This window comes from Camellia sinensis, chromosome 8 (assembly GCF_055761805.1).
Source record: "Camellia sinensis isolate YWXY chromosome 8, ASM5576180v1, whole genome shotgun sequence".
Lineage (NCBI taxonomy): Eukaryota > Viridiplantae > Streptophyta > Magnoliopsida > Ericales > Theaceae > Camellia > Camellia sinensis.
In genome coordinates this window covers 42,693,873-42,717,365 of record NC_138968.1, presented here as the reverse complement: position 1 = coordinate 42,717,365, position 23,493 = coordinate 42,693,873, and the positions used below count along the sequence as shown (strand labels likewise).

General features: G+C 32.7%; 1 protein-coding gene across 1 annotated transcript; it reads left to right on the top strand.

The window, feature by feature from the left end:
* The first annotated feature begins 652 nt into the window (after positions 1–652).
* On the top strand, positions 653–5,541 carry LOC114309612 (CBL-interacting protein kinase 18). Its single transcript, XM_082882553.1, has 2 exons — positions 653–792; positions 3,644–5,541. The coding sequence occupies exon 2, from the start codon at positions 3,982–3,984 to the stop codon at positions 5,308–5,310; it is 1,329 nt and encodes a 442-aa protein (XP_082738679.1). The 5' UTR covers positions 653–792; positions 3,644–3,981; the 3' UTR covers positions 5,311–5,541.
* The last annotated feature ends 17,952 nt before the right edge of the window (positions 5,542–23,493 follow it).

Sequence of the window (23,493 nt, the reverse complement as noted above, 5' to 3'; positions counted from 1 at the left end):
TAAAAATAAGCAAAAGAAAATTACTATTTTTGCTCCTTTTTTTTTTTTCCTTTTCTATTTCTTTTTTGAAATTAAAAAATATTAATTTTTTGGTTCGCTTGGTCACATAGATTTAGAAACTTACAACTTTTTGAATTTTAAAAAAAAAAACACTAAAAATAAAAATAACTAACAAAAAAAATTGCCAAAAAATTAAACTCCAAATAGCTACTTAAGCGATCTTAGATTTGGCTTAAAATCAAGAATTCGAATTGATAGAGCAGCAACGATTCTTTTACTTATAATCTAATTTTACTAATAAACTAATAACTTATTATTTAAAAATAAATATATATATATATATATATAAAAATTATAAATAAAAAAAAAAACGTACTTAAGCACCTCACATGTACCAAATTTTCCACGCGACCACCCCCACATATGGACATATACCTATCATCCAATGAATGAAACCAATCTACTTACTTTTAAAATAGAGCAATTCCTAGGAATATTACTTTTAAAATAGAGCAATTCCTAGGAATATAACTCAATCTGAAAACTTTCACCCTGTCACCTAATCTCAACTCAATTTACAAAAAACTCCCTCCCAATAATTGTCAATCTGACGTGTCATCCTTTTAGTGGACCCAAGCTCTCTAAAAAGTGCACAAGACTTCGTAATCCCTATAGCACAGGATTCCTCATTCTTCATTTAATCGCACCGTTTTCTCGTACCATATTGCTTCATCGTCTCTCTCTCTCTCTCCCCTCGTATTCTGATCTGTTCAAAAGCTCTCCTCTTTGCAGGTGATTCATGAAACCCATTTTGTTTTTCTGTGTGTTTGTTCCATTTATTGCCTAAATTTATGTTTATATAGAGCATTTCTTCGATGATTCGATTTCAATTTATCTTCTTTGATGTTGATACGTTCATATATATAGCTCTTCTCTTTGTAATTTTTTTTTTTTTTTGGGTGATAGGTTTAAAATCTGTTTGATCATGGTTTGTTTTGTTTGTCTAAATAATGACCCTTTATTCTATAATGTCTTGTTCGAATGAAATTGAAACAAAGTATGATTACTTTTATGTGATTTAATGCTGGTGTTCATTTGTGGGTTTTTGCAATTATGTCAAATTTCATCAATCAGATATTCTGATATGTTTTATCTTTGTTCTGTGAATCTGAAATTGATGAAATTTGCATTTTGCAGTTCTTTAATTTCAAATTTGAGTAAAAAGCTTGATTTGATAGGAACTCCTCTAATCATTTCATCAAATTTTCATGAAAATGTTTTTAAAAATTCTCCTCTTATCCCAAATTTCACTTTTTATCAAATTTTATGAACAAAAAAATCTATCTCCAATGGTTCATCTTTTTAAATTATCACCAAATTTAAATTTGATGAGTTTTTAATTTGATTAAAAAAATGAGTATTTTGATTTGATAAACATTTGATGAAAGGATTGAAGATGATTTTCTAATACTTTTTCATCAAATTTAAATTTGACAAAAGAAAATGTGAAGGATTGTCTGCTTATGTGAATCCTGTCATTCTCATTTTTTATCTGAAAACTATGTTATATTCAGCCCCACAACTATTCCAAGTTTCAAATATTACATTTAACTTGGAATATTTGTGAATTGATGAAATTTGCATTTTGCAGTTCTTTAGAGCATCCACAACGGTTCACCTAATTTTTCATCAAATCTGAATAAAAAAATGACCATTTTCTCAATTTGATACAGAATACTCCAATGGTTGATTTTCATCAAATCTACTCCAGGGTCGACCGGTAAGGCAAAAAAAATTTTTTTTTTTTTTTAATTGTTTGAACCTACCTATTTGAACTGTTTGAACCTTTTAGTGGTCGACCGGCTGGTTGACCGGTAAGGCAAAAATATATATATTTTTTGAATGGTTTGAACCTACCCATTTGAACTGTTTGAACCTTTTCGTGGTCGACCGCTTGGTCAACCGGCCGGGCAACTGGCTGGTTGACCGGTTCCGCTCCTCCAACGGTTACAAGCAGTAATTTGCTGAAATCTGTATCCTGTTATCAATTTGATGATTTTTTTGTTCAATTCTCAATTTGATACCAGTTTGGTGAAACCGTTGGAGCTTCAAAAAATGACTTTTTCACCAAATTTCAAATTTGATGTCAGGTTTGGTGAACCGTTAGAAATGGTCTTAGAGCATCTTCAATCCTTCATCTTTTCTTTTATCAAATTTAAATTTGATGAAAAAGTACTCAACAATCATCTCCAATCATTTCATCAAATGTTCATCAAATCAAAATACTCATTTTTTTTCATCAAATTGAGAATTCATCAAATCCTCCATCAAATTTAAATTTGATGAAATTTGGGAGATGATTTTTTAATACTTTTTCATCAAAATATAAAATTGATGAAAGAAAAGATGAAGGATTGAAGATGCTTGTGTGAATCCTGTCATTCTCATTTTTTATTTTTTGGGCACAAATATTCCCATATTTGTTTGCTCCCCAACCAGGTGCATCACATTTCTATTTTTTATTTTTTATTTTTTATTTTTATTATCAATCAAGGGAAATATGTTAAATTTAATATTTGAAACTTGGAACCCATTATGTTTAGTTTAGTTTTTGAAAAATGTTTCGGAGTTTTTTTTTTTTTTTTTTTTTTTTTGTCTTTAGTGAATTTTGTAAATATTTTAGTTAATTAATTTTATTTTATTTTTTAGATACATAATCTAGATGTACCTAAAATGTAAAATATTATGAAGAAATCTAAAAGAAAAATCACTAAAGACAAAAAAGAAAAAGAAAAAGGAAAAGAAAAGAAGGAAATGTGCTGATTTTTTTGGTTTTCATTTTTTTTGGGGCGTCTTTAGTGAAAATTTTCAGTTTTTTTCACAAATATTTTACTTTTTAAGTGCATCTAAAAATAACAAGAAAAAAATTGATTAAAAAATGAAAAAAATTTAGACCCAAAAAAAAAAAAGAAAAAAAGAAAAAGAAAAACTCAAAAACTGGATTTGAATTTAAAACCAAAAATTAATTTTTAACAATTATGTAATGGGTATGTTTCAGACTTTTTGCCATGTGGTATCATTTTTTAATAATCAATGCACCTTTTCAACCACCTTGCTTGATGTCAATAATTGAACTAGTTAAAAAGAACGGAATGAATATACACTTAATATAGATAATGTAATTATGTTGTAAATTTGAATTATGAGAAAGCAAAAATATAATAATAGAGATGTGTACTGGGGGGTATTGCTGTGTTTGGCGGTTCTCATCTGTGCCATATATCCATATATACAGATCATTGATAACAACTATACTTTAAATGTTTAGAAGCAATTGTATGACAATTTCTCGTCTGTTAGTGCTTTTTTCTTTTCTTTTTTTTTTCTTTTTTCTGTGCATTTTGCCCTTTCGTTTCTGAAGATTTGAGGCGCTTCTGTGCTTGACTGTTGACCCCCTGCCCTCTCCATTCTAAGCGTGACTGTTGACCCCCTGCCCTCTCTATTCTAAGCATGACTGTTGGTTCATTTATGTGTATAGATTTGTCAGCACTCAGCATATTTGCTACGGATTTCAATCGTTTTTCCTACACAGTTTCTCATTTGCAAGGAAATATTTTGACACTTGCTTCTACATTCCTTTCAGAGTTTTTCATATGATTGAAAGCCAAATACCTGGGAATGTGGAAAGATGGGCTTGAATGCTGATAATTCCTTCTCTGAAGACTACGAGATTGTTTGTCTATTTGGCTTACCTGTATTTCTCCTCGATGAACTTGGATATGCGATTCATACCACAGTCAAGCTCTGTGCCCAAATGCACAATGAAGCCAGCAGTTACAAACTTCCTGTTGTGTTGAAGCACGAGATTGGTGAAGACGGTTAAGTTCTTCACTTTACAGGACTCCTGCCCTGTAAATAACATTTATCATTCTAGCAGGAGAGTATAATTTATAATTATCTCCTAGAGTTTACTACTTTGAAATGGAAAATAAAGGGAATGTATTGATGAAAAGGTATGATTTTGGGAGATTATTAGGCCAAGGTAACTTTGCTAAGGTTTACTATGGGAGAAACCTTAAATCTGGTCAGAGTGTGGCCATCAAAGTAATTGACAAAGAGAAAGTTTTGAAGGTTGGTTTGATTGATCAGACCAAGCGAGAAATATCCATTATGGGATTCGTAAAGCACCCTAATGTGGTGCAGCTTTACGAGGTCATGGCCACCAAAACAAAGATATACTTTATCATGGAATATGCCAAAGGCGGAGAGCTCTTTCACAAAGTGGCCAAAGGAAAGCTCAAGGAAGATATTGCACGGAAGTATTTTCAACAATTGATTTGTGCCGTTGATTTTTGTCATGGAAGAGGTGTTTATCATCGGGATTTGAAACCTGAAAATCTGTTGCTTGATGAGAATGGGACTCTAAAGGTGACGGATTTCGGCTTAAGTGCCCTAGCCAAGTCTAAGCGTCAAGATGGATTGCTCCACACCACATGTGGAACACCATCTTATGTTGCTCCTGAAGTGATTTGTAGAAAAGGGTATGATGGAGTTAAAGCTGACATATGGTCTTGTGGGGTGATCTTATTTGTTCTTCTTGCGGGTTATCTTCCGTTTCATGATTCAAACCTTATGGAGATGTATCGGAAGATAGGCAAAGCAAACTACAAATGCCCTAATTGGTTTCCATCAGACGTGCGCAGACTTTTGTGCAGAATCCTTGACCCTAACCCATACACGAGGATTTCCATTGCCAAAATCATGGAAAATCCTTGGTTCAAAAAAGGGTTAAACACCAAATCCAAAAGCATTGAATTGGAAAGTAAAGAAATTGCTCCATTGAATGCTGATGCCATTTTTAGTCCTTTTGGGAACAGCAGTGCTGGTTCTGAGGAAAAAATTGAGTTACCCAAACCTATAAATTTGAATGCTTTTGATATCATCTCTCTTTCAACGGGGTTTGACTTGTCTGGTTTGTTTGTTGAAAATGACCAAAAAGAAGAAATACAATTTACATCTGCAAAGTCTGCCTCTGCTATCATATCCAGACTAGAGGAGATTGCCGGGCATCTGAATCTGAAAGTTACGAAGAAGGATCGAGGATTTTTCAAGCTTGAAGAATCAAATGAAGGTATAAGGGGGGCGTTGTCGATTGATATAGAAATATTTGAAATCACTCCATCTTTCCATGTGGTAGAGATGAAAAGGTCTAGAGGTGGTACATTGGAATATCAGAAGATACTGAAACAGGATATAAGACCGGCTCTCAAGGAAATTGTTTGGTCTTGGCAAGGTGAGCAACAGCATTAACAGCAACAATGGTTACAAGTGCACGTAAGTGGCGGTATCTTATGGTTATTGGTAATTTATTTTACTGTTTTGATTGTTTCAAATTAACGTTGTATAGTCTATTTTCGCACGTGTGCTAGTTGGCCTAAGGTTAATCCATTATTGTTAATGGGGAAGTTCCTCCTTATCAAGTACAATCTCTCTTTTGTGTGTTTGTTTTAGTTGCAACTTGTTAGTAGACATTTCTGTTTATCTTTGGTTGTTCAGGAGAAAACTTCTTTTTTTTTTTTTCTAGTAAATACATCACACAGACCCTTAAAGTATTCACATAAAGAATGAAAAAACCATCATAGAAAATACTCCAGGAGAAAGTGGAACTGGAATGCGGAATGTCTTTAGAGTTTAGACTAGAGAGTAATATGCTTCTGGTGTGGAAGCTGCTAGACTTCTATGCTGTGTTTGGTTGGGAGATTTGAGGATGGATATGGAAAGGGAAATGGAAAAGGTAGGTGAAATGTGAATAAAATATACTTACATTTCACCTAGTTTCGCACTTCCTTTTTCAAATCCCTCCCTAAATCTCCCAACCAAACACAACGTTAAAGCCATGCCGGGAAAGGTCCAACAACTTGCTCATGACAATAATTCTAGGTATTCAAGTGTAGATTAAGTGATTTATTTATATTTGTAAGTTAATGGTTAGTTTAATTGCTGTAGAGGTATGTGTTATTCATATTGAAAACACACTTAATGGTGTCATTTCACCATAATATTTGGTGGCAAGGGTTCGGTATGACTTTCAGTCATGAGACAACAATATATGTTTTTCCCATTTTGTTTGTTTATTTGGTTGGTTAGGTTGAGATAGGGCACAGCGTGATGGCAGCTTTGAATAGAAGTTAAAAGATTGAAAATAAACTAATACCTGTTTCTGTGAAGCAAAATTCATGTGAAGTTCTTTGTAAGCATAGAACTTTGATTCAGACAGCTGTTCAAATCACATCCTGAAAGTAAAAAAAACATTGTGAAGAAACAACCTTTTCCATTCAGCATGTGTTCATCGCAGCGCTGGCCCTGGCCTAAGGCCTGTGGCTTAGGTCCCAAAATTTTAGCCCAAAAATAGGTCCCCAAGTTTAGTAAAATGTTATACGCTCAATGGGTGTCTTTTTTTTTTTTTAGGATCAATTTAAAGGGCCCCAAAATATTTTATTAGGTCCATATATGATTTAGCCCATATTTATTTATTAGTGTAATTTGGCTCATATTTATTAAAATAAAAATATATATTAAAAAAAAAAAAGTGTTTGCGCCCAAGAACAATACATACAATATATGAGCCCTAATTTATTTATTTTTTACCTTCTTTATCTATTAGATTTTAGTGGAATAAATAATTTTGTCATAATTTTTTTACCTAGGTCTTTATCAATTTTAATTGAATAATTTTTTCCTAATTTTTTGTTCTAATTTTGTTTTATTAAATTGTTTTGTTTATAATTTTAATGATTATACGTGCAAGTAAATTTTTTTGTGGCTACAAACAAATAAAAAAGTTGTAACTTATTGTTTTATCTATGAACTTTTTTTTTTTTTAATGTAAGAGGGGCCTATTTCCGAAATTCGCCTTAGCCTCTAAAGTCTGAGGCCGGCCCTGTGTTCATTGAAAGAAAATGATTCTAAGAAAGATTTTTGCAGCTCCCATAAACGAAAATCCCTTAAAAACTTGGGATTTATAGATGTTTCTCAATCTTTCCTATATATTTTAGGTACCATTTCTCAGTCTCTCATCAAGCGTTCCATTTATCAGCAAACAATTTTACACATCATTTATAGACTTCTGGTTCCTTGGTGCTGCTTAACTTTCCCGTTTCTCAATATTATGTGGTATGGTTGACATTCAAGGATTAATGTTGCTTGTCAACGCAAGCTGTGGTTGGGTTTGTGGTGGTTGGATTTTATCAGTGGATCGACTGCTTGGGTCATTGGTTGGCAACCCCTGCAGATTTTGAGATAGATAATAGCCCTAGCGTATGTAAAAGAGATTCATCACGTAGGTTATGTTTAGAGAGTTAAAAGATGTGTTGCTAAAGTGTGGGAGAAATGTCTGATATTATGAATTTTAATTTTAATTAAGACACGAAGAAGTGGGTGACACACCTTTAAGAGTTTCCATGGAGCCTCGTGTCTGACACGGCATGCCTCTTTTATATAAGTGTCTGTGCTTCTTAGATCCTTGGTAGTTTAGTTGGTGGTTAGGCTATCGTATTTGTGGTTCAACTCGCATTGGAGCTTTAGCACCACCTTCAACCTCTCCATCTTCCAACCTACCAGCAAACAATTTTATGTGTTTGTGTGTGCGTGTCTCAACTCTGTGGGTGCATCTATGCCTTTGTTTCGGACAAACCCTCCCCACTGTGTGTGTGTGTGTGTGTGTAAGCCCTCATTTCTATTGCAGTTGGCTTCAAAGGCCCAATTCACTCTCAGAGATCTTGATGCTCTGGGTATCAGTGTGGCTTAGAGGGAAAATTTTCAAATTCATGATATACTGGTTCATTATTGGATCAAACATTCATCTGTTTACAGATTGTTGGCAAACATCCATTTCTGGTGTAAATCTTGGTACCAAATTTGTTACTTTGTCTGTCTTAGCCAACAAATACTGATCCTCAATGCCTATACACATAGACCTCTCCAAAAAAAAAAATCAATTCCTTAAGTAAGTTTGTCATGCATGCTGCCTCCTTTTAAGTCTCCTTACCAATGAATGGGAGCCCCTTAACCCAACCATAATCGCAACCCAAATTGGCTTCCTCTCTTTCCAGAGCAAAAACTCCTACTCTTAAATTATGTTCGGATCGTAAATTTATTTAGTATTTGTGAAAAGAAAAGAATGGGAAGACAAATATGAACATAAAATGAGCTTTTTATTTTTTAATCACATTTTCTTCACGTTTCTCTTTCCTCTACAAATTTCTATATAAATTTAAGATTCAAACACAATTTTAGTAGAATTAAAATCTCATGTAATTCGATCTTGAATTTGGAGAGGGGTTTGTGTAGAAGAAAAAAAAAAAAAAAAAAAAAAACCATAACACCTTTAGTCACTATTACAATAATCAATGAGACTCATTAGCATTCGATTAGGATGGTTGGCGAGATTCAAATTACAACATCCGTTCCATAATAACTCATTTTAGCTAGACCCAAAATACAGAAAAATTCTTGGGTGTAAATAAGGTACCATGTGACATGTCACATGATGCCTTCAATCAATCATAAACATCATAGCCTCTCATCCCCATCACCCAACACATAAATGTAGCCCTCACTCTCTCAATCAATGAGAGAAAAGAAAGGTATCATACGACACCTACTCTATCTACACTCAAAAATTTCTCCAAAATACAAGTTCTACAATAAATTGATATAGTTTGGACTCTTTTTTAAATAAAAAAAAAATTAATAGGAGTTTATTTTGGGTCCAATGCAAAGGCCCATAAATAATACTGCACAGCTGGGAAGCATATCAACAATGGGGGGACATATTTCCATCACAAGCTGTATCTCACTCCATGGAAAATGGTACAAACAAAAAAGAAGAAATGACTTAAAAAAAATATATAATAATACATATATGAAGATAAGAAGACTCTATCATATTATTCAAAGAGACAAGAGAATAATAATGGGGGTGCAATCAAATCAAATCAAATAGAACAGAAAGCATAGAAAACACAGAATTCTTTCAAATCATATATACATGGAGTGTTTAAGTTTTGAGACCATTAAATTGACAATGTGTCGGCCACAATGATATGAGCGTGTGTTAGTGGACCGAAATATTTCCATCTCTGTTATGTTGTGTTTGGAATATGCCAAAACCACATTGAGAGATTTGTAATTATTTTCATTCAAGTGTTGAATTTTTCTTAAATTTAAATTTAATTTGAGAAAACTTAAAAAGATTGTGAGGTTTATCATAGGTTATATTTTAATGATTTGAATAATTTATTTTGTAGGGTTTTTAGTGTATATCACACATAAAAAAAAAATTAAATTAATCTTATAATCGTAACTTTTTAATTGTTTTGGATTCGTTTATAAAAAAATAAACGGCAAATATATTTTTAAAAATAGACATCTATTTAGAGATAGAAACAATAAAATAAAAATGCTACGATTCTCGATTTAATTTTTTTTATAGATGATATATACAAAGGATCATATAAAATAAATAATTTAGATTATCATAATAGGACTCATGGTAGGGCCTTACAGACCCCTCAAGTTTTCTTACGTTTTAATTTAAACTTAAGAGAAACTTACCCTTTAATTTAATAGAAAATTCAATGAGTTGATTTTAGAAATAGTATAGTGGTGGAATTAGGGGTGAGCAGGGGAAATGAAAAACCCATAATTCAAACTAGTCTAAGTCAAATCCGGTAAGTTTGGTTTGGTTTTTTTAATTTATGGTTTCGGATTAGTTTGAAAAATTAACAATCCGTTGTTTGCGGATCGGTTTCGGATTATGATACACGATTTCAGATTGAATCCGATCCAAACTATTCCTACCATACACCCCATTACATGCAATCCCAGTCTTTAATATATAAAACCCAAATAAGAAACCCTCTGAAGAAAAGAAAGATGTGCTGCTCTCATAGGAACTGCCACTCATTATCAATAATCAATTGTATTAATATTACAAGTTGATTTGGGTTGTTGCTGTTGCTGTGTTGTGCTGCTGTTTTTGTTTTTTTTTTTTTTTTTTTTATTATTATAAATTATTTAGCATAAGTTTAGTTTTGTAATTGTTATTGTCACAACAAAGTATTTGTTAAATGAGCGTTTTATTTCTTAGATGTTGAACTTATGTTTATTGGTTAGATAATGAACTTATATTTATTTGCTACATGTTGATTGTTTTTAGAACAATGTGATTCTAATTTTCACGGAAGTTCATGAATTGGTCTTAATTTCATTCCAAACTTGTTTAATCCGGACCATACTCGCCCTTAAATGAAATAATTTTCTTCCAAAATTTAATCTATATTGGATTTACAAATATGAGAATAATTACATTAAATTAAACAAGTACAATCCAAAAATGCATATTTTTACAAATCTGACAATCACTGCAAATAAACCATCCAATTCAACCCAACTCACTCAATACAACTTTCATGATGAGGTAGTAATAAAAGGATATCAAACTCCTATTTGAACCTACACCCTCATATACTATAAAACATTATAATAAAATTAAATTTTTACAACTTACAATACATGTTAAAAAAACTCTTTCATGATATCCATGGTCTCGTTAAGTAGTCCCACGCAACTGCAATACCAGAAACCCGAATTCAAAATGGAAGAGTGAGCAAGTATTATCACTATCCAATTAATAATCTCATTTTGTTTACTCACAAACACTACACAAGATATGTCATCGTTACACTCTGCTATTGGATCAAAGGAATCCAACCCGCCACTATAAAAAAATTGGGAAGTCACTTTTATATAGTGATGTTCCTTCAAAGAAAAAAAAAAAATTAATAATAATAAAAAAAAATTTTAACCCTATACATGGTCTCCCAAACTCGATTTGGCACACAATTTACCTCTTAAAATTTAATACCCTTTTAATGATCATCTAATAATTCAATTTACTCTAGTGTTAAGAAAACTATTAATAAATCACATTTTAAAATTTTTTACTTTAAACAAGAAATATAGTTTATTTGGTTGACATGAAATCATATATATATATATATATAATAAACAAACTTTTGCTAAACTAGTGTAATTTTGCTCGAAAAAAATGATTAATATTTGGGCAAATTACACCGATAGTTCATACATTTTCTCTCTTATGTCATTTTGCTCCATATACTTTCAATTAGATCAATTTTTCAATTGAATTACTTGGGAAGCTTTAGGGGCCTAAGGTGAAGGAGTAATAGTTAAATAATTATATGAGCTTATAAAAAGTGGATAACATGTTTAAATTAAAATAAGGACATATTTCATTTTACCCTCTTATACTTTTGTTCATGTATGGATTATTTCCCTTTCATTTAAAAAAAATCATATAATTTTTTCATGATTTGTGAATTGAAGTGCACTGTTAAATATTTTGTCAAATTAAACAGCATGTGTGAATCACATGCCAGACATAAGAAGGTTATATGCTCATTTTCAAATTTTAAGGAAGTAAATTACACATGGAATAAAATACAGGGATTAAAGTACACCTTATCTTTCAAACAAACGATGAAAACATTCATAGTTCACATACTTAGGTTACTTATACATAGGAGTATTTTAGCTTTTTATATTAAATCATTAACGGCTCTAACGGTGCACTTGAATCTACAGACTACAAGAGAGCTATGTGGTTATTTCAAAATGTGAAGGGGGATACTTTGCACATAGACCAAACCACAAAAGGATAAAGTGAAATTTACCCTTAAAATAATCACTATTTTTTTTATTTATAATTTTTAAGTCATCCAATTAATTTGTATTGATTAATATTAATCATTATTTTCAAAAGGCCTTTTTCTATTACAAAAAATATTTTTTTTTCAATACAAAGTATTAATTACTTTTTATTTTTTTATGCCATAGGAATAATTTCAATTAGTGTTGAAAAATTGTACTAAAGTATTTTATGATAGGTGAAAAATATATTAAAGTTATAAATATTTTGACATTTTAGTTTTTTTATTGATAGTCTTGATATCATCATTAGCAAGAATCCGTCAAACGAAAATACACATATCATTCTATGCATTCACAACATTTGACCATTTATTAGAATATATGGCACAAAGCACACATGTTAAATGGAGTGACAATTTTATTAGGATATATAAATAAAACACACATTTTAAATATTTAAAAGTAACAAATTTAAATCAATAAAGTTGTGTATTATTCACAAATTTCTTATATACCCCACAACTCTTAAAATGATTTGACAGACTATACCCTAACTGGGCCTCTTAACAGCTAATTTATGCCCTCGGGCTAAGGTAAGGTGTCTAGTTGATGGCTTTGCTGCAATCAACAGATTCCCCTTTTAGGCTTATGCACATTTCTGATGATGTGCATCACATATTTTTTTGGGGAAGTAACTCCACAGTAGTGGTAGAATTTATTTATTTTTTTTGGGTGTAAATTATGAAAAAGTTTAACTTTATAATTTTTTTTTTAATTAACGAGTAAACTCCTTAAGCTTATCTTCTGCTGATTTCGGAATCAACTACCTAATGTCGATTAATTGGAGTAGGACGAGGGGCAAACATCCAGTGTGTGCACTAATTCCACAATGCACACACCATTTCAATTAGAGAATGCAAATGTCAGGATTCTACCCTACACCCAAACCCTGGATACAGATCGTCCAGCACTTGGAGGGCCATCCAAGAATCACTATACCAAACCCTTAGGAGTTGACCCTGGAGAGCGTGAAACCTGAGATCTCAGGACTTATGCCCCAAAGCCTTGTCAAAGTGTCACAACCCCTTGGGTTATTTAACATTATAATTATTAAAGTGTAATTTTTTTTTCCTGTTTTTTAATTTTGTTTTTTACTGTTGCACTTTTCTATTATTTCCCCTATTTTTAACCCTCAAATTAAGAAATTGGTAAATTAAAAATACATTTTTGAAATTTATTAAAAATATAAAATTTCTCTTCATGTTTAAAAAAGTGTATTTTATCTTTCAATCACATAAAAATATATATATATATATATATCCTTTCGATTAATCAGCCGTTAAGTCAAACTAAATTCTATGCCTATATTAATTTTTATAAAATTAAACACTTTTTTTCTTTCTTTCTTCTGTCTCACTTTTCTTATTTCTCATTTTCTCTCAAATAGAACACTACTTTACTCAATTATCGCACCACCCTCTCTCACTCACGATTAACATCATTGCCATTATTGTTTACAAAGATCTGGTATGTCGCCGCTGAGGGTTAGAGAATATTGTAATGGTATAGAAAGAGAGATTTAGTAGTGGGTGGATGAAAATGAGGATAGTATGGAATTTCATTTTGGTATTAAATGATATTTGAGAAATTTTATTCTTTCTTGAAAAAATTTTGATATTTATAATTTCCAGAACGTGATGGAAGAATCTATATTTTCAATGTATATATTTCCCCTTAGGCCATGTTTGGAGCATAGATTTTGATATGAATTTGGAAATAGAAATGAAAAAGGCAAGTAAAATGTGAATGAAATATAATTATATTTTATCTACATTTCACACTTTTTTTTTTTTCTTTTCTAAATCCCTACTTGAATCCATATTCCAAATACAGCCTTAAGAAAATTATCAGGTGGTTTAAAATCATAACAATATATTTGCTTCCTTTAACAAACTGAGGTGAACCCAGTATTAACTTGTTCAAGTTTTATTTGTTTTTATAATCTGTAACAAGTTTAGCGAATTGAACATAAATCGAATTTGAGTCAAAAATTCAAAACTTATTTGGTTATAAGTTTTTGAATTAGTTTTGAGTTGTATATATTGAAAATAGTTTTTAAAAATTTTAAAATTCAAAATTTGTTTAGTTATGAGTTTTCAAAATTAATTTTTAAGTTTTTTTAGTCTTGTGTTTTTCTGTCTTGTAGTCAAAACTTTTTTGTAATGTTATAGTCAAATTTGTTTGCTCCTTTCATTTAGCTAATCTAAATTTACTTTTTAGATGTATCTAATCTAATCTATAAGGCAAAGTTTCACTCAATATTTTTTTATTTTTTTATGAACATTTTTAAAAAATTAACACTTCTTTTTTGGTTTTATGTACACTCAATCTATATACATTTAAAACGTTTCACATTTAAATGTAACTTTTTATAAAATTACTGAATAATAAGAAATATACAAAAATAAAAATAAAAATTGACCCAATTTAAAAATTAATACAATTTTAATGTTTTATGTATTTATTAAATTTGTTTTTTGAGTTCTTCACATTTTATTTACTGTTCAAGTCTATCTAGATCATATACATTTAAAATATAAAAAATTATTTGGCCAATACTTGAAACCCAATCAAAATCAATTTTGTAAGGGTGAGCAGGTGAATCGAAAAATCCACAACTTGAAACGATTTAGTCCAATTAGGTAGGTTCGGTTTAGTTTTTCTAATTCGTGGGTCCGGATTAGTTTAAAAAATTAGCAATCCGTTGTTTATAGATCGGTTTCGAATTATGATACATGGTTCCAAATTGAATTCGATCCGAACCCTTTACTATCCCACTCTATCATTATGCCATATACCTTGCTTCATACAATTCCAACCTTTTATATATAAAACCCAAATAAAGAACCCTCCAAAGAAATTGTTAGGTTTTTGTAATTAACAATCCCGTTTGACAAAACTCATTTCAGTTATAATCTGCTCTTTCATTTTAGTAAGACTGTGAGTGTTTAGATGCGAATCCAACTCGACTTGTGCTTGTGTAGAGGAGTTTGTGCTTGCATTTCGTATTTTGAGCATTCTTTGTTTGCCACTTTGCTGACTATTTTTATCGCTTGAGCGGTCATTTATGCGCTCGAACGGTGAAGTATTGAAAAAACTAGAAATCCCCTAGATGTTGATTTGTGATTATGTATCAATTTAAAGCAGAATATAACAATCCCAATCAAACAATCAAACAATCAAGACAAAGAGACACAACGATTTTAACGTGGAAAAAACCACAATTGGACACCTCCAACTGTGATCAAAAAACCACGGGCAACAGCCACAAGAACAATCCACTAAGAAGAATTAAAGGAATTACACAGGTATACTCTCAATTACCTAGCGAATCCACAACGCCTAATTGAACCAACCTCTATGTGCCTCTTCCAACCCCATCTTCACCACGGAATTGTCTTTCTGATGAGCCACTCCAGATTCCACCAAAGCTTCAGGCTCGAATTCTTCAGAATCCACAACTGAAGAATAACTCTCTCTTTTGTGTATAACAAACAAACCTTTGATGTACTCTCTTTAGATCATGAGTTGAATACTCAATAAAAACATCAAAGAAAACTCCCAAAGTATCCCCAGATATAAACCCTAGAAACCAAAAAGAAGATCTGGAGAAGTTATCCTAAAATCTGACTCAACACGCGAATTTATAGAATCTGTCCCGCGATCTCCGCTCGAGCTCAACACAGCCCGCTCGAGCGGACTGACCAAAAACTGCGTGCGAACAAACTGAGATGCGCTCGAGCGTAGGAGAATCAGCTCGAGCGTAAAATCACACATTCCAGTATTTTTACAGGCGACTGCAGAGATGCTGAGAGTTTCCAATCTACGCTCGAGCGCCCTTTGTCCCGCTCGAGCGGACAGGCCAAAACTGGAAAAACTGGAAAAATAAAACATGATCGAACAGGCAACTTTGAATGCATTTTTGCATTTTGCTTCGGGGGCGCTGCCCCTCGACCCCGCCGTGGCGCTGCCCCGGACCCGCCAAGGGGCGCTGCCCCCTGGACCCCCGCGAGCTGACCGGGCAGCTCGATCCCCGTCATAATCAGCGAAGTGGCAATCTTGAAAGCTTTATCATCACAAACTTCTCTGAAAGGCTTGATTCGGGTTGGATTCGCATCTAAACGCTCATAGCCTCACTGAAATAAAAGTGCGAATAAAATTACAACTCAAAGGAGTTTTGTCAAACGGGATTGCCAAGAAATAAAACCTAACATGAATCATCTAGTATCTCTGTCTGCAAAGTGAACTTCTGGAAAATATGTTTCACCGCTCGAGCGGTGGATGTTGCGCTCGAGCGATTGGCCTATATACTCACACTGCTCGAGCGGCAAAGTGGTGGCTCGAGCGATGATTGCGACTCTTTTAGTATAAGGTGCGCTATTTGTGATTTTTAGGATTTAACCTGTCAGATTCTCAAAGTGGTGTAAAATACAAAATTTGCTATATTGGAGGGTGGTTTATATGAGTTTTCTTAATGTATAGAAGGTGATCAATTGATCAATGAACTACATGTTGAGAAACATTAAAGGTTTATTTTGTTCGTTTATTCCCGAAGAGAGGTGTTCAAAGGTGGATTATGAGGAATTTAGGCTTGAAACTTTGGTAAATTCTGGAGTGGCTCATTATCGTGAATTCGACATCAGCGTTGTGGATTTAAACGTTGGGAAAAATAGTTCTGAGGTGAAGACGGTGTTGGAAGAGGCACATCGAGTTTGGTTCAATTTAGTTGTGGATTCACTAGTTTATTGAGGGTACTCGTGTGTAATTCATTTTGTCTTCTTAGTAGATTATTTTATGACTTTGACCCGTGATTTTTTATCACAATTGGAAGTGCTCCAATTGTGATTTTTTTACGTTAAATCGTGTTGTCCATCTGTCGTTGATTGTTTGATTGGGATTAATATTCACTGTTTAAAATTGAAATATAATCACGAATCAATACCTCGAATATTTTTAGATTTTTCTGAAAAGAAAGAGGCGCTTCTCTCAATGGAACTATCACTAACTATTAATAATCAACTTATTAATATTATTACAAAGTTTATTTGGGTTGCTGCTGTTGCTGTGTTGTGCTCCTATTTTTGTTGTTGTTGCTTTATTTATTTATTTATTATTATTTAAATTTTTTAGCATAAGTTTAGTTTTGTAACTGTTATTGTCGCAACAAAATATTTGTTAAATGAAAGTTTTATTTACTAGATGTTAAACTGATATTTATTTGTTAGGTGATGAACTTATATTTATGATTAATGGTAGGCATCATGAAATCAATATCACGAAAAGTTTCATGAACTAATCCAAGGGTGATTGCATACTATCACTACAAGAAATTTTACTTTTGGCGACTAAAATTTTAGTCGCCAAAAGCCTTATTTTAGTCGCCAATCACTGTTGTCAACTAATATATTTGGTTGCCAATAGTTTGTCGAGGAAGACAATCAGCGACTAAAATTTTTTTGGTAGCCAAAAGTGACCTATTGGCGACCAAAACTTTAGTCGCCATATATTTTTTAAAAATAATTAAATACATATATATAAATTTACTTTTAGCGACTAAATTATTTAGTAGCCAATTGAGCATGTATGTTTAGCGACTAACTATTTGGTAGCCAAAAATTTTACTTTTTGAGATTCAGCAACTAAAAATTTAATAGTCAAAAGTTTCCTTTTTACAATTGGCGACTAAAAATTTAGTAGCCAAAAGTTTCACTTTTTTACAATTGGTGACTAAAGTTTTAGTAGCTAAAAGCCAACCTGTGATATTTGTTTAGTCGCCAAAAATTCTCATTTAGTTTTTATAATTTGTTCTGTAATATTTTTTGCGCCACCTATAACCTGTGCATATACAAAATTATTTATCCATTCATTCATTCATTCAATTCTCAACCATTCATTAAAATTATTTTTCCACAACCTGTAGCATTTAATTTTCAACCATGTACAAAACTTAACTATTAAACATGCATATCAAAGAAAATAAGAATCCATAAACATGGTATAATCCAACAAATACATATACTATCCAAACCAACAATTAATCTTAATAACAAAACATGTGAGGTGTACATGTTTCGGATCTCCAATCTCAGGGTGTCCATCTCCATATCACATGCTCTTGATGCAGCTTCGGATATGGTAGAAAAGGGTCGTGGGCTGATCCCAAATCCAGAATAAGATAAACAACTCATTCTATCATTGTAAAAATAAAAAAAAATAAATTTAAAAACTAGAATTAGTTTACAATTTCTTCCTTACATTGCTGCTAAAGAACCTGTATAAACTGAGATGTTGGACCATATATGAACTTCACTGTACTTATCAAAAAGGGAAAAGCCAAAAATGGAGTTGATTAGAGTGCGTTTGAAGTAGGCAATGGAGTTCAGGAATACCTAGTAGACCATTGACTTTGTTTTAAATTGTAAGTCTTTTAATGTCAAGATCCAAACCCTCCCCTATAGGTTTAGCGTCAAGACCAGCCAGTAATCATAGATTGCCTACGGCCTTATACAAATAGACTCTTGAATATAAGATACGGAGCTTAGCGAAAGTCTAAAATAACATAACATCTTTCCATTGAGCCGTGCATACATGAAAAGGACTTCATATCATAAGTAAAGATTCACTTTTTTATGTACATACACCATATTACCTTCAACATCCACACTTTATAGTATTACAAAAACCCCAAAAAGATACACATACAAAAACATTATCAAGTAAAGGGGGTTCAACTAGCATGGCTCCACTGAGCCCAGTTGCTTCTCTTGGAAACTCCTCAAAAGGCTGACTCGGGTAGACTCGAGGCTTTCTTAATTCTGATGTTCAGCTTACCCACCTATATATATATAAATAAATAGTGAGCTAGAGCCCAGTGAGTAATAACAGAATAAAGAGGTTACGTGAATTAAGCTTAATAATATTGCCAAACCAAATTTCATTTCTGTTCTCATAATTCATTAATTTCATCATCAAGGTCTTTCAATATTGTTTTATGTGGTACGTCCATGAAGTAACAACATTCCAATGATAACGGACCAGAACAGTTTAACACTAGAGATCTCTGTGTGTCAATCAATCCAAAAGCCATGGTATTGTTTCCCCAAGCAAGGGCCTAGCCATGGTATTGTCACCCCTAGGCAAGGGGCTAGCCATGGTATTGTTACCCCCAGGCAAGGGCCTACATTCAATGGATGCCACAAAATCATTTCGAAACAGAACTTCAACCATTATGAGAAAATAACGTTTCAATAGGCCATGCTATCATTTATCATATTGTTGCAATAATTCATTCAATCAATCACGTATCCATTTCAATAGTAATAACATTTTTGAAAATAAAGATAAATTGAACACATCTTTATAGAATTATTACTCACAGTGGTTCGTGGTGTCACTAAGCCTCGAATGTCCACCTAAACAAAACACATAACAAAAGCCCAATTGAAACACCATTTCATTTTAATTCAATTTTCTTTATGTGTTTTTAGCTTGTTTCATGGCTATGTGAGTCCAAAAGGTGCCTAAGAACACTTGGAATGGCATGAGAATGCAAATATGCACTTAAAAGAGTTAGTCAAAATTTGCTGAAAACAGGGTCTCTGCTTGAGCGCAGCTTCCTTCACTCGAGCGGGGGTTCAAAAATAAGGGTGGTCGCTCGAGCCTAACTTCCATCGCTCGAGCGGTCTGCAAACTTGACAAAAGTACTGGTTGTGTAAAATTCCCACTCGACGGTTGCTCAAGCGGAAGACTGAGTAAAAAGGGGTCCTCACTTGAGCACCACTTTGGTCGCTTAAGCGATCTGTAAAATTTTGTAAAACTTCTAGGAACTCAATTTTCACGCTCGAGCGACATTTTCCTCACTCGAGCGGACAGTGCAAATTCTAGAATTTCCAAAACTGTGTTTAAACTTCAAAACTGATATTCAAAGGTCCCAAACTCGTGTTTTTGGTGCAAAAACATGGAAAATTGTTGCATAACTTGAAAACACTACCAATTTGAAATCATTTACTCCAATCATGATCTTTTTGACAACCAAAAGTTTGAAACTTCTATATTATAAACCATGACCATGCAAGCATCACATAGATTTTATATCTTCTTAATCTTTCAAAAACTTGATCAACCCTCATGATAAGTATGAAAACATGGGGAAACCTCCAAATTAGGTTACAAAAATGCCATGCATGTGAGAATTTCATGGATTCTAACTCAAAATGCTCATGTGTGTGTACAATTCAACTCTTTTTCACCCAATTCATGAAAATCTAACACATATCTCTAAATCACGTGCAAAGGAGTGTTGGAATTATTTGAATTAGCCTTCTCTAGCAATATTTCCAAGAATTAAAGATGGATTCCATACCTAGTGTTGAACACAAGAGTTGGCCTAGCTTAATTCACCAAATTTCTAGCAATTCTCTTCAGATCTATTCTTCCTCTCTCTAAAGTGTTGAACCCTTCTCCTTTTCTCTCAAAATCTCAGCCAAGAGTGTAAATATGAGCCTATAAGCTTAATTAGAGCTATTTATATAGTGTGATTAGCTTAGCCTATTCAAGTATGATTAAGGTTAAGTAATTTAGGCTCAATTCTAATTAATTCCATCAGTTTATTTTAATTATTTTGATCCAAATAAATTTTCAATTAAAATTGTCATAAAATTCCAAATATTCTAATTAGTCTATTAAGCTAATCAATTTCAGTTTCTGAAGCCGTCTAGGCTCCCAATTTCTATCTCTAAGTTGTCAATTTGAACAGATATTCCATGTAACAACAGATAACTACAAAATTAAGCATGTAATCACACAATTAAACACACAATCATGCAATTAAACTTATTAAAATAATATAATATATTAATCCGCAGGTCGAGGTCGTCACATTTAACCTATTTCATTTTACTGAAATCTAGCAGGTCTCATTTGGTGTGGGTAAGACATATACATCCTATCTGTCCCCACAAGCCATATTTGGCACGAGAAAGCTACCCATGACATCCATAGAGGGGTTCGGGCGCTGCTTTGCATTTTCGCCCTCCGAACGGCCTTTTTTGACTAAGTTTACGACATTTCTGACTCCAACTCCCAACCTTCGTGAGCTAATTGCATCATGTCTATCCCCACGGGTCCTATATGTCATGAGTAAGCTATCCGTGACATCCATAAAGGGTTTCAGGGGCTACTTTGCATTTTTTGCCTCCCGAACGGCCTTTTTCGACTAAATTTATGGTGTTTCTCACTCCAACTCCCAACCTACGTGCACTAATTACATCCTGTCTATCCCCACAGGTCCTATATGTCACGAGGAAGCTACCTGTGACATCCATAAGGGAGTTCGGGGGCTGCCTTGCATTTTTGTCCCCCGAACGGCATTTTTCGACTAAGTTTACGGCGTTTTTCACTCCAACTCCCAACCTACATGCGCTAATTACATCATTTCTGTCCCCACAGGTCCTATATATATATGCAAGACAAACTCCAAATAAACAAAGATCATTTCAAACGACATCCAATTAGAAGCATCAATTACTTTGTATAAATTTTCAAGCAAAATTGGCAACAAAAAAAAATGAAAGAAGGAAAGACAAAGCAATTAAAATTAAGTACGCAACAAATATCAAAAGGACAAGCATTATCAAGAGCATCCGATGAACACAAAAATAAAACACTCACTTCCACATAAATGAAACACTAATTACACGTACATGTGTGTTGTAAGTATGTATATTTTGCATCGATCGATACCATGCATTCTGATTTACCATTGCAAAAGTCAAAGTTACTTGCCAATATAACACTATATGTATTATTTTTTTTTAAAAAATTGATTTTAAATTTTTTTGTATGTGATGGGTTCATATGTGTTGATATTTTTGTGTATGTACTTGTATATATGATTTACATATTTGTAATCTACATCAACCATATCATTGCTTTTTATCCTTTCTTTTGCAACAAGATAAGCTTTATACATAGCCGAAAAGCTACGCAATAAAAAAGAACTAATAAAGTAGTGTGTAGAAAATGAAATATAAGGTATTGATGTATATTTAATATAGCTTGGATATACTCGAAATAAATTTAGTCTACATATTTTCTTTTCTAATAACTTTTTCTAAACACAATTCTAATTGCATAGCATTTTTGTTTTCATAAACTTTTATGATGTTACCCATTTGATTTTTGTTTTCATAAATCTTACTTTGGTGAGGGATGGTCATAGCTCAACTATGGGAATACTTTTAAAATTTAAACCATCCCTCCTCAAAACAAATAATATTATATATTTTCAAAAATTAATAAAAACAAATAATTCTTTACAGAGTCACAAGAAATTTGAGTTTGATTTACATGTTACTAATTTTAAATTCATATTAAACACATGATTTGTAAAATAAATCCTCAAATATTCTTGATTGATAGCATTTTTTTCTCATACAAACACAAACACAATGGAACAAGAATTGAGATAGGTTGTGACCCACCAACATGGGGAAACCAACATAGATATCTCTCATCCACACCAAAATTAGAGAAGAGCATGAGTTTCAGTCTTTCAACCTTCTTGTACAAAACTTTATTTGTTTATTTGACTTCTGTGAACTATTTATAATTTATTTTATTCATTTTTTAAATATTTGTGTGAGGGTATTTAGTATACGTATATCATTCTTCAAATGAATCTACCAGATTAGAGAGAGGTTGAGAAACAGAGTCTTCATTTGACTGGCAAGGCAGTGGACATGGAAAAAGTCATTGGAACTACAAGAGAGTGAGAGAGAGAGTGTGTAGTCACAACATCAAACCCACAAAAAACCCAATAAACCCATAAAACTAAAATCCATAATTTCAATTCAAACACAATAAACCCATAATTTCACAAAACTAAAATCAAACCCATTTTGGACATCAAGATTTAATTAATTTCGTACAAATCAAACACTTCAACCAAACTCATTTATGAAATCAACACAAAAATAAACCCTAAATGAAGTGTAAGAGATGGGGAAATACGGGAAGAGAGAGAGAGAGAGAGAGAGAGAGAGAAATAGAGGGATGGCTCGAGAGGAAGAAGACCCAAATTAACAGAGAGGGAGAAGACTGAGAGCGATATAGAGAGAGAGAGAGACAAAAACCTGTGATTTGCAGCAATGGCAGTGGTGATTTCTAGCAGTGGTGGTGGCGACTTGCGATAGTGGGAAGCGACGGTGGCTGACGACGTGCTACGATGGAGCCGGCGTCAAGTTTGGTGGAGAGTGGTTTGTGAGTGGTCTGTGTGTGTGTGTGAAACAAAGGGGAAGGCACTAATATTTACGCTTCCCTCCAAAACAAATTTCCTACCTTTAGCGACTAAATATTTCTTTTGTCGGCAAAAACTAATTAATCAACAACTAAATTATTTAGTCGGCAAAGAGTTCCCGAATAAATAACCCTAATTTTTAGCAATGAAATTTTTTTGGTTGGCAAAAGGCAGTGTACGCCGACTAAAAGCAAAATTAGTAGCCTAAAATTTTGACAAGCACAGACTAAAAACTTTTTAATCGCCTATTTTGCATATTTTTAGCGACTAAATTTTGTTTAGTTGCCAATAACTAATATATGGCTACTAAAAAAATTTTAGTAGCTAAAATTCACAACATTGTTGACCAATAGGGAAATTAGTCGCTAAAGGTCTAATTTTTGGCAGCCAAAAATGTTTTAGTC

What these genes read in the sequence shown, in the direction of transcription:
- LOC114309612 (XM_082882553.1), top strand. Translation starts at nt 3,982, where the DNA reads ATGGAAAATAAAGGGAATGTATTGATGAAAAGGTATGATTTTGGGAGA.